This window comes from Silene latifolia, chromosome 10, assembly GCF_048544455.1.
Source record: "Silene latifolia isolate original U9 population chromosome 10, ASM4854445v1, whole genome shotgun sequence".
Taxonomy (NCBI): Eukaryota; Viridiplantae; Streptophyta; class Magnoliopsida; order Caryophyllales; family Caryophyllaceae; genus Silene; species Silene latifolia.
The window spans coordinates 151964905-151977238 of NC_133535.1; the positions used below are offsets into that span (position 1 = coordinate 151964905).

At 38.6% G+C, this 12334-nt stretch overlaps 1 protein-coding gene across 1 annotated transcript; it reads right to left on the minus strand.

Annotated features, from left to right (window-relative positions):
- Positions 1 to 6679: 6679 nt before the first annotated feature.
- LOC141608557 (uncharacterized) lies at positions 6680 to 8234 on the minus strand. The gene is made up of 2 exons (XM_074427899.1): positions 7590 to 8234; positions 6680 to 7459 (listed from the first exon to the last, which is right to left on the minus strand). The coding sequence occupies exons 1-2, from the start codon at positions 8232 to 8234 to the stop codon at positions 6680 to 6682; spliced, it is 1425 nt and encodes a 474-aa protein (XP_074284000.1).
- Between the last annotated feature and the right edge of the window lie 4100 nt (positions 8235 to 12334).

Here is a 12334-nt window from a genome sequence, read left to right on the forward strand (position 1 = left end):
TATTAGTTGAATATAATACTCCGTATTAAATTGGTGGATTGGAATAAGATTATTTTATTTCTGAATGTACATTCGAAGAAGTATTCCATAAGATTATTTTATATAATTTGTTGCGACACGGAATTTAGCGCATGTCCGAAAAGACGGATATCTGAATAATTAAATATGTTGCACACTCTTGGGTTCCACCATAACCTGGATTTTCCAAAAAAAAAAATGCATTTATGACGTGTCGCGCTGTACAATGAGTATTGTCTTCTGAATTTATATAGATAAGATTAGAGAAATTAATGAATATTTCAACTAAAAGTTCCAATTTTTCATTGTTTAACTGAGGCGACCGTCCTACTAAGCTTAACCCGACTCTCCATAATTAGAATGTGTGAGGTTGTTGAGATAAAATCTAAAGTAAATTGAGTTTAAGTTTTCATATTTGTGTATTTTTTTTCCCTTTTATGTTGTTTGATTGTAAGACGGTTTTATAGGAGGGTCGTTCGTTGCAGTAGTCGCAGGACTTTGCAGCGTAGGGTAGTTGTCATTTTTCCTTGTTGGGAATGCGCAGGTTATTTGGGCCCATATTTTGGGTAGCAAGACAAACAACCATGATTTATTGTTGGAATTGGTGGCCCATTTAACCACTTCTCCTAATTATTCTTGACATTTCTCACAACAGATCATCTCAGTTGGCAGAGGAAAAGAGAGAGTGAAAAATCAACCCAAAGTTGGCAAAGTGCATATGTTGTTTTTTCCTGCTTTTGTTTGTCTATTTAAGTTTTACGTCAATTCTCATTTTAGACGGATATATAAACATTTTTGTGGTAAATGTGATCAAACAACGATAAAATGTTTTAGCTAGTGTTACAACTACAAATTATTGTTCCGTTACTTTTTATCAAAATGTGGTCAAGTTTGACTATAAAAGGATCACATATACCTGTCTGAAAGTTTCAGACAGTCTTAAAGGAGACTTGTTGTATGTTTCAAGATCTCATTACTTCTGGTTAGGTTAGTTTACAACCGAAAACCTTTGGTAAAATAATTTTACAATATATTATAGAAGTGATTATGTACCATTACAAGTTATTTTACAATTAAAATTTGCGTACAAGAATAATTTCAATTCGACTTAACTCGAATTGACAAATTAGGATTACATCCAACTTTTGCATATAGAGAGAATCGAAATGATTTCAATCAGACTCGACTCGATTTAACCTGATCGTAACCCTTGATATCACTGTTAAATTTGTACATGGGTCTTGGTCGCACCCATGTGCGAATTTAATATGGTATTAGAGGTAACGGCTGTGTTACCTGGGTTACGAGGCAAAGATGGGTCTGAAAAGCAACGTTGTTTTCGTCCAACGAAAAGCAACAATTATTGGATCATATTTGACGGGTCTGAAAAGCGACGACATTCCCGTCCAATGAAAGGCAAAATCTGAGTCATGTTTGACGGGTCTGAAAAGAGGCAACGTTCCCGTCCCAACGAAACGGGTTCGAAAATAATGACGTTATGATCGAAAATGAGACCATACATGTGGAGGACGGGGTTGAAGAAATAAGCCCAACCCAAAGATAATGCTTTTCGTCAAATCTAGTTTGAAAAAATTAAATATAAAATATTTTGTTTTTTTTTTTTTTTTTTTTTTTTTTTTTTGGTTACACGAAGCGGGATTATCCCAAATAAAGCAAACAAAACGGAAAAACAAAAACTAGAAAGCGTAAAAAGGGACCATTCTAGGCCACGACACTCCACCAATATCCTGCTGCATAAGTCTGAATAAATGATCTGGTATATCATCTGGCTCCCATACCACCACCTGCTGAGATTGGGTAACCCCGACATTTGCTAGCCAGTCTGCACACCCATTGGCTTCTCTATAGATATGATGGATTTCAGACTTCCATGGGTGGTCATTCAGAAAACATTTGCAGATCTGCACCAAATGCGCATGAGCAGCCGGTAATTCGTCTCTTGTGTCAAGCAAAGCTACTACCGCCTTCGAGTCTGTCTGTATAACCATCCTAGGAAGCATTCGTTCCTTAGCCAGGATTAATCCTCTCTTCAAAGCCATCAGCTCGGCCCTCGTAACAGTCGCCATTCCTAGCCGTTCAGAAAAAGCCAGTAGCATGTTTCCAGCTGAATCTCTGAAAACTCCCCCTGCCCCAGACATACCCGGGTTACCTTTCGAAGCTCCATCAATATTGAGCACTATCCAGCCTTCCGGTGGAGCTAACCACCGTACAAACACTTCCTGGTATCTCTGCCTCACCATCTCAGCTGCCCCATTAAAAGAATCCTTTGCATTTCTTACTTCCCACACCCTTTGCATAATGAAAGTGAAGATGCAAGAGGGAATGTCATCAGCTCTTCCAAAGCATCTCATGTTCCTCCACTTCCAAATCCACCAAGTTACAATTGAAAATTTTGTAGGACTAGATCTTGTCAACACGTATTTACCGACTAAAGTATGAACACTCATTCCTAATTTTTGTGTTAGTGCGCTAATAATGCGATAATGCATAGTGTATACCTGAGTTAAAATGTGCGTAACATGAATTTTTCATATTGACTCCGTTGTTTCGTTGACATTACCATTTGTTTAATTGTTTAAGCAATGCAAATCTCAGGATTAAGCATTTTTTAACTTGTTATGATGTAAAGTTTTAATTTTTTAATTCAATTCCATGCAAGCTGTATTTTTGAAGGCAATCTACTTTTTTTTTTTTTTTTTTTTTTTTTTTTTTACGTATAAATAATTGTTCGTTCACTAATTTCAATCATAGCGTTGCGGCTTTCACACATTAGCTATCGAATTGATGATATAAATAAATTTTACTTGGTACATGTCATTTACATTTTGTTTATGGAATTTTTAAATTTTGTATAAATATATTTTTGAGTTTGCTCCATTTCCATGAACAAGGATCGAACCCCTGACCTCATGGTTAAGGGATGAAGTAAGCAACTACTACATCAAACTCATTTGGTTTGTTTCACAAATTGTTATCATCCTCATATTCATATAAGAATAGACAAAGGAAAACAGCCAAAAAAAAAGAAAGTGCTCAAGGATGCAGGATGGTGTTGAAAGTAAGACAAACAACGAAGAACTTGATATTAATCAAACGATTAAGCATGTCGATTGCGACATTAAGCGATTTAATGGAATAATAAGTTAACGTGAACTATTTTATACATTTGTACCAAAAAAAAACTATTTTACTGATTAAAATTGATCACTAAACGATGAAATAATGTTCACCACGACATTAATAATGAGAGCGGATTCTCTGTCCCATTTTGTGTCCCATCTTGAGGAGATGGAACACAAAAGTGGGACAGGTGATCTCAACTCATTAATAATGTTCACAAAATTTTGTAAGAAAACGCGTCGTAATGTTCATAATAAATTACGATAAATTATTGTAAGGTCTTTTATACTCCATATCGTCATATACTCATATATATGCCTTATTTTGCGGATGGTTAATCTACACTTGACCTTGTACCCTCCATGATATCAGGTGTCCTTCATTCCTAAGCATGTTTGATTTAAGTAACGCGTTACAATGATTTACCGTATCTTGAATTTCTCTAATTAATTAATTATTAAGCAAATGATTTTTTTTAGATTTGGTTACGAATTCTATTAGAACTAGATTATTGCTTAACATTAAATTCAATATGATCATGATCACATGGAGTAATCATGTCCTCCTTCAATGTAGTAATCATAACTTCGTCCATGTTAGACGAAAATAGGTTGTCAAGAGCATAACATACGGTTAATCTTGGTGCAGTATGTTGCATGTATGTGGTAAATATACCAAAATTAAGGAGTCGTTTAGCTACCCTTGTTAAAACATAAAAATTACAGAGTTCAATTTTTATGAAATTTACATAATTAGTACTCTATTTAGGTTGTTTGTTTATCCCAAATAACATGAACTAAAATTACATACACACTTTAATTTCTCTATAATTTTTTTTTTTTTTTGGTCAAGAGAAGCGGACTACATCCAGAAAAGCGTTAAAAGAGAAACAAAACGACTAAAACGAAACAAAACAAACTAACGGAAATAAAACTAAAACTGAAACATCGGTACGACACGTGGCCACGCCACCCCTCCCATATCTTGCTGGATTAACTGGCATAACTCCATCGGCATATTGGTGTGGTCTACTCTGCAAAGTTGGTGTGGCTGAGAAACTCCAAGATTTGCCATCCAATCCGCGCACTTATTCGCTTCACGATAGATATGAATTACACGGACTTGCATGGGTGAATCGTTGATAAAAGACTTGCATATTCGCATTAGATGGGAATGTGCCGTGGGAAACGTCTCATGTGCCTCCATCACCTTCGCAACTACCATTGAGTCCGTTTGTATTATGAGGTGCGTTATCTTCCGCTTCAACGCAATCATTAGACCTCGTCTCAAAGCCATTAGTTCCGCCCTAGTGATCGCGCAATCCCGAGTTTTTCAAAGAAACGCCTCAATGATATGACCACTTGAGTTTCGGAAAATACCACCGCCCCACTTGCCGCTCCCGGTTGCCTTTCAAGCTCCATCCACGTTCAAAGCTATCCAGTTTAATGGTGGTGCAATCCAACGTATATACAATTCCTCGTGCCCACGGTGCTTTTTACTTAACGCAATATCAAGTCCTTCTCGCGCATTTAGCACCTCCCAAATTCTTTGAGTGAGAAATGTAAAAGTATTGTCAGGAATTGTTGTCTCTCTTTCGAACACCCTACTATTCCTCCAACGCCATAACCACCAAACAACCACCGTGAAAGTTGTTGCCCAAGACCGTAGTTCCTCTCTGCCCTTGTGTTTTAAATTAAAAATCACCCACTCCTTGCTGTCCATTATTTCCAGGAATTGTCGTTCTTTAACAAAGGGAAACAGATTCCAGATTTTACGAGCTTGAGCACAGTCACGGAGGAGGTGCAAGGTCGTTTCCTCCCTGTCACGGCATACCCCACAACACGGGTCGTCTGTGAGATTTCTCTTTGCTCTGTTGACATTAGTCATGATACGATCATGGAGAAGGAGCCAAAGGAACATACGCATACGTTGTGGCGCCCATGTCTTCCACGGAAGTTTCCATAATCGTTCATTTTCCTCTTCACCAGTCCTTCGAATAAGCATGATAGCTGATTTTATGGAAAAGAAACCTGACGATGTCCCCGCCCAATATAATTGGTCTGCATGTTCATCACCAGGAATAACCTCATAGGACGCGATCGTTTGCAGGATCTCTGGGTTGAAGTATTCTGCAAAAGCGTCCCATTTCCATCCCAATTGAGTGTCCCACATGTCAGCCACCGTGCAATTGATGATGTCTTCAGGTATGTGAATCGAAGTGAGCTCCTTCAGAGGACTCGAGAGTGCCCAGCTCTGCTGCCAAAACAGGGTTTGTGTGCCATTACCAATCGCAGACCCCATTCCTTGTTTAGTCACATCAATTGCCTCCACAATGCCCTTCCAGGTAGACGAGTTTGTAGGTTTAGCTTTGAACATTTCTAAATCGCAGCGTCCTTTGCAGTATTTGTGTCTCAACACGCGAGCCCAAAGAGCATTTGGTTCAGTGATCATTCTCCAACCAAGCTTAGCCATGAAGGCTACATTCACCTGGCGCATGGATCGAATACCCAAGCCGCCATTCGATTTTTCATTAGTCACCATATCCCATGAGACGAGACTTAGTCCTCGGGATTCCTGATCTCCACCCCATAAGAAACGACGCGACTTTTTATCTAGATCGTCGCATAATGATCTTGGGAGTCGTGTCGTTTGCATGACATATGATGGAATCGTTGATAGGGTAGATTGAATTAACGTGGCCCTGCCTGCAAGTGATAGATTTTTGGATCTCCACCCCGTCAATCTTTTATCTACTCGTTGAGCGATGTAATCAAATGTTTCCTTAGTCACTCTTCCATTGATGGTTTGTACACCCAAATAAACACCTAGGTCTGTAGTTGCATCAATGTTCAGTTCCTTACTGATTTCTGCCGAGACAATGTCATCAACATTGGGCGAGAAAAAAACCTTCGATTTAGCAAAGCTCACTCGTTGACCCGAGGCTTGGCAGAATATTTTCAGACATTTATTAATCGTTTTAGCCTGGGACAAAGATGCTTCCCCAAAAAGGATTATATCGTCTGCAAAAAGGAGGTGTGATAAGACAGGTCCTCCTCTACATGACGGGAATCCCTTCCAATTTTCATCCCGAACCTCTTGCTCGATTAATTGGCTAAGCTTTTCCATACAAATTGTGAATAAGTATGGCGAGAGCGGGTCACCTTGCCTTATTCCACGGGTTGGTGTAAAAGACTCAGTTCGTTCACCATTCCACAAAATGCTTAGGGATGATAGTTTTACGCAATGCAAAATTGTGGTTATCATGGACTCGGGTAATTTCATATCCAACAGAGTGTGTCGAATGAATGACCATTCGAGCTTGTCATAAGCTTTTTCAAGATCAAGCTTCAACGCCATAAAGCCCTTTCTTCCCGTCTTTCCTCGCATTGAATGGAGCACTTCTTGAACCAAAATTACATTGTCCGTGATTTGTCTCTTTGGAACGAAACTCGTCTGGACAGGATTAATGAGGATGGGGAGTACCGGCTTAAGACGGTTAAGTACCATCTTCGTAATCAGTTTATACACAACATTGCATAAACCAATTGGACGGAACTGGGGTGACTAACTGAGGATGATCAACTTTTGGTATTAAAGCAATGAATGTCTCGCCAAGGCCTTCTGGAAAAATATCATTGTGGAGGGCCTCAAACACCAAGCGGCACAAGCTGCCCGAGACAACTTCCCATTGAGATTGATAAAATAGAGCTTGGAAACCGTCTGGTCCTGGGGCTTTATAAGGCGACATCTGATTCAACGCACACTGGAGGTCGGAAATTGTGTATTTCCTATTAAGTTTTAAATAGTCCTCCTGAGTCAATTGTGGAAAATGGCCCCACGTTAAGCCCTCGAAATTACACACAACTGGTGGTCCTGCAAACGCATTGTGGAAATATGTCACAACCATGGATTTAACCTCATCCGGGTCCCAAATCCAATTCCCCTGGCCATCTTGTAAGCTCTCAATTCTGTTGTGTTTCCGTCTAATAATGGTACTTAAATGGAAAAGCCTTGTGTTACGATCCCCATCACAGATTGCTTCCATTCTCGACTTTTGGAACCACAACATTTCCTCTTCACGCAGGACTTCGTCTAGCTGCCTTTTCAAATTTAGCTCGAATTTGAACAGGTAATTCGGACCTCCTCGAGATAATTTTGTTTGAACACCAAGAAGTCGCCTCTCCAAGCTTCGCTTCTTTGCAAAAATGTTGTGGAAGACATCTTTGTTCCATTGTTGAAGTTTAGAGGCAAAATGATGAATAAAAGGAAAAAAGGCTTCATCGTTATTCCAGTTTTTTCCCTACGAATTCCGAGAAATTGTTATGATTCATCCACGCAGCTTGAAACCTAAACGGACGCAGAGCCTTAGTTATAGGGGCGAATCCAGTCGTGCTCATTAGAATTGGGCAATGATCCGATTGGTTTTGCACCAAATGACGGAGAGATCCTTCTGCAAACAAAGTCCGCCAGGAGGAATTGCAAATAGCTCTATCTAAACGAGCCCATTTACGAGTCTGAACCGAATGACCCCTCGACCAAGTGTATTCTGGCCCAGAAAAATCGAGATCAAACCAATTGTTGCTTTCTAACCAAGAATTGAATTTGTTGCATCTCCTCCTCATTGTATCCCCATCTCCATTACGCTCATGCAGAAATCTAGTGTCATTAAAATCCCCCATGGCCAACCACGGACGATCATGAGTGCGGGCAAAGACCTCCAAATCCTCCCAGAGTTCCTCTTTCCTAATCGTGTCTGGACTTGCATAAATCGCAGAGAAGTACCAAGGTATATCTCCTCGTCTTGCAACTTCAACTGTGATGTGCTGTGAGTGATGAATAACAGGGGTGACAGTAATGCTTTCAGCTCGCCAAAACATCCAAATACCTCCTCGAAAACCCTCAGCATCAACACGGGTTTTGCCACTAAAATGGATTCTGTCACAGACTTTTTGAGCAACGTCTCCACTAATGTGAGTCTCAAGTAGAACGAGGACTTGTGGATTGTTGATCCTGATCAATTCAGTCAGCATACTGAATAAAGCCGGGTTACCAGCTCCCTGCACATTCCATGTCATAATTTTTAAAGCCGGTTTACGACTCATAAAATTTGGGAATCTATCCATTAAAAAAGATGGTATGAAGGGTAACGAGGACACAAAAGCCTCAGACAATTTCCGTAGAGCCTTCATCTCTTTGGAGATGAGACTGGCTTCTAGGCATAGCCCCGTCTTGGGTGAGAGCATCGTGCTCCATGATTGGATGTTCAGAATCAATCTGTGCATTAGAGGTGTTGTCGATATTAAATTGGGATCCTTCCACCAGTCGTGGTTGGAGAGGATGAGTGACGGAGGGATCAACCAATGGTGGGTTAGGGGGGTTTGGATCAGGTGGGATGTCGACATCGGGATGGGCAAGAATTGAGACTAACTTGCGGTTGGGTTTTTTCTGAGGTTTGCGAGGAATTCGACAAGCTAGACTCTTTCTCAAAGCAATTTCTTTGGAGGCGGAATTTTTTGGTAATTTTTTAATGTGACTGATATTTGGAATATTGGGGACGGAATTTTTTGGAAGGTTTTCAATGTGGCTGTTATTAGGAATATTAGGATGCATGGTTAAATTAGGAATACTAGGTACATTAGGACTCAAGGTGGTCAACGGCTTAGAGATTTTAATGGAAGTAGAATTGATTCGCATATCCGATTTCCGGATTCTTTCCTTGAAAGTAGGGAAAATGTTACCAGAATTGTTTTGACTAGGCAACTTTTGCATATTCATATCATTTTGACGAAGCTCCATATTTTCTTTCCCACTTCGAAGATTTTGGGTGATCTTTCCAGGATTACAGGTTTCCTTCACCCGTTTGCCTGTAGAATTAACTGGGGATGACGGTCCCTCAAGCCCTCGAGCATTTTTGTTATTTTCAGTCATCTCATTTGTATTAGCCGTATTAACCTGAACATCAACTAACTCTAGTTCTAATTCCTGATCATTGGTAACATCACCAGAGTCTGGCTCTGTTTCTAAAGCATTGAACCTGGAACCTGACTGGTGTGTAGGATTCTTCAGAATTTGGACCTTCTGTTGTTTAGGACGCTCCTCTGAATTCCTCTTATCTACCTCCTTCTCAGGCCTAACTGCTTTCTTGCGGGTTGGCTTCTTCACATGCATCCATGACCCATAAGGATCACTATGTCTTTCTTTGTTGGTCTCTGCATTAAGATCCACACCATTATCCATCTTCTCTTGTGGTTCAACCATTACCTCAGTGTGTAGGTTCTCTTGATTAGGCATTGGGAACATAGGGCAGAGAGTTTCCGAATGGCCTAATTTGCCACACTTGTAACAAATCATTCTTAACCCTTCATATTGAACGATCCAAACTTTGCCATTCAATCTGAATTTTGAAAGTAAAGGCTTGGACAAATCAACTTCAACACTCATTCTGATGAATTGTCCTCGCTCTGCCATTGCAGTTGGCTTATCAATACGAACGACCCGTCCAATTTTATTACCAATCTTCTTGAGAATGTCTTCATGATAATATTCCACAGAGAGTTTGGGAATACGAACCCATGTAGTTAGGAATCGAATAGGTTCATCTGTTCCTATGAAATTTGGGACCCATTTCCGGATTGTGAGATAATGATCGCCAATCATCCACGGGCCCTGAGTTAGAACAAATTCATAATCCTCACGATTGGTAAATCTGGCCACATAGTAAGAGCATCCAACATCGGTCAGGATTAATCCCCCCTTAATCGCCCATTTCTTCTTAATCTGGCGGACTAAGGAGAAATATCCTATGTTTTTGTCAAACATCTTGATGATTAAGGAGTCTTTCCATTGCATTCGAATCATTCTCTTCTCTTCTTTGGACAACAGAATGGTCGGGCATGTGGGATCATTTGCTTGTTCTGGGTCCTCAATATCATCATCAGAACTATCCTCATACACCGCATTATCCGTTACATGGAAACCATAGTCACCATAGAGAGCAAAAGATGGAGAAGCGCCATGTTTGAGCGATTCCATATAGGATCTCTTTGGTGAAGAGTTTTGCGATTCTTGAACAGCTAGGGAATCCGGTACTATTGATACATCCATGGAATCGATTGCTTGAGAAGATTGTAGATCATTTTGGTTATGCATTTTGAATTTTTTAGTTGAGCGGGAGACGGAATCGTCTTCCAAAGCAGGTGGGCGAGAGGGACTTTTTTCAGAAAGCATTAGGGTTTGACAATAGTTGGAAATGAATATTTTCCTTGATCTTTGTGCCAAAATCAAAAGACAACAATTAACTTAATGGCAAGAAATATACTATACTATTACAACTGGTGGTATAGAATTCGAGTTTTGTACTAAAATTTTCGAGTTTTGTTTAAAAAATCTGAGTAATACGGTAAAATTTCTGAACTCATACACTTAAACATAACAAAAATAAATTTTTAAAAAGCTAAAAAGATTACACATAAGCTCGAATAAATGTATTGTAGTTGTACAATGCCTATTATACAACTAGAGGTATAGTAATATGAGTTTTTCTAACCTATGCCCACTAGGATTAGGATAAGAAACCCAAAAAAATAAAAAAAATAAATAAATGTATTTTCTTGTAAATAAAAGTAAAAGTAATTGATATTGCAATTTCCCATGAAACTTATTTTCGGTATTCCAACCAAATAAACTTTATCCTAATTCATGTGAAATGCTAAATGTATAAATCATAGGAAATTCTATTTCCATGGAACTCCAATTTCTCTTACGAACCAAATGTTCTCTAAGATGCCCTCCGTTTTAATTATTTATCGGAGTGTTTAAGATAGAACAAATTCTCATTTAAGACGGACATATCCGTATTAACTTAAGACGGGTCAAGTATATATCACACATAACACAAAAATAGAATGCATTGATATTAGCAGAATGTCTATCTCATACATGCAAGTGAGGTACTAATTGACTTTGTTTTATTCTTAAGACGGATATATCCGTTTTAAGGAATACCTCCTATATTTTTTTAGACGCATTAATGAGTTTGTGGCAATGATTGACGAATCACTCCTCACTATATTTCTGCAAATCATGTTCCGTAAATCTTGGATGAAGAATTTTGAAGGTGCAACAGTAAGATGTGCAACTTGAACAGTTGGAAAAATATGGGTGTTAGGCTGTCATATAGTCTACAAAGTGGAATACGATTCTTCTCCAACAAAATTAAAGGAAAAAGCATAAAGAGATAAGGAATACCATAAAGTTTGGTAAATTCGTTTTACTTTTCAAATCCAAAATTATTTTCAATCTAATCTAACATGAGTATAAAGAAATCAAATATGAACTGATGATGTGATGCTTGTTCAGCCTAAACATAATGACCACATTTTGATACTCTCTCTCAAATATTAAAAGTGTCGTTTGGTTACCCACTAAACAATGCAGGAACTTAAATTCATGTGAATTGCAAAATGGGTACCCCAATTCACATAAATTGGAAGTTCCCATGAATTCCAATTCCTCCACAATGGATGAAGTTTCTTAGCTAGCCTCCTGCGGTAAGTTAACGAATCTTTCACGAATTGACTTCCTCCATGACAACCAAACATTTTTTTGCAATTCACATGAATTCCAAATTCACGTGTTTTATGACTTCCTAGGCAATACAAATTCCTATATGCAACCAAACGACCCCGAAAAATAGCATCATTTTTAAGAACCGAAGGGAATATAGATTGAAATTGATACATATTTAGCAAGGAACCAAAAAATTGTATAAGAACTAAGAACATTTTATGGCACTATTTAGTAAATAACATATTAGGTGAAATTAGTAAATTCCGACATAAATAGTAGATTGACCAATCAATCTACTGATTTTACGTGTTTGGTTAATGGCATATTGAGATAGCATATTGACCGAAATCTATTGTTTTTGAAAATGCTGCTAATAACAACATATTGTAATATCATATTCATTTTATACATGAAAATGGTAGATTTGTCATATAGTCTGCTAATTACTAAACACGTTTTCTTAATTTTGCTAATTTAATTTGATGGTCAAACCTGCTACTAAAATCTGCCAACCGTATTCTACTAACGTTATCTGATACTGTAAATCTGGTACTGCCGTTTGGCAAACAGGGCCTATGTATAAGAGATATTTTTTTTAATGTAGTAA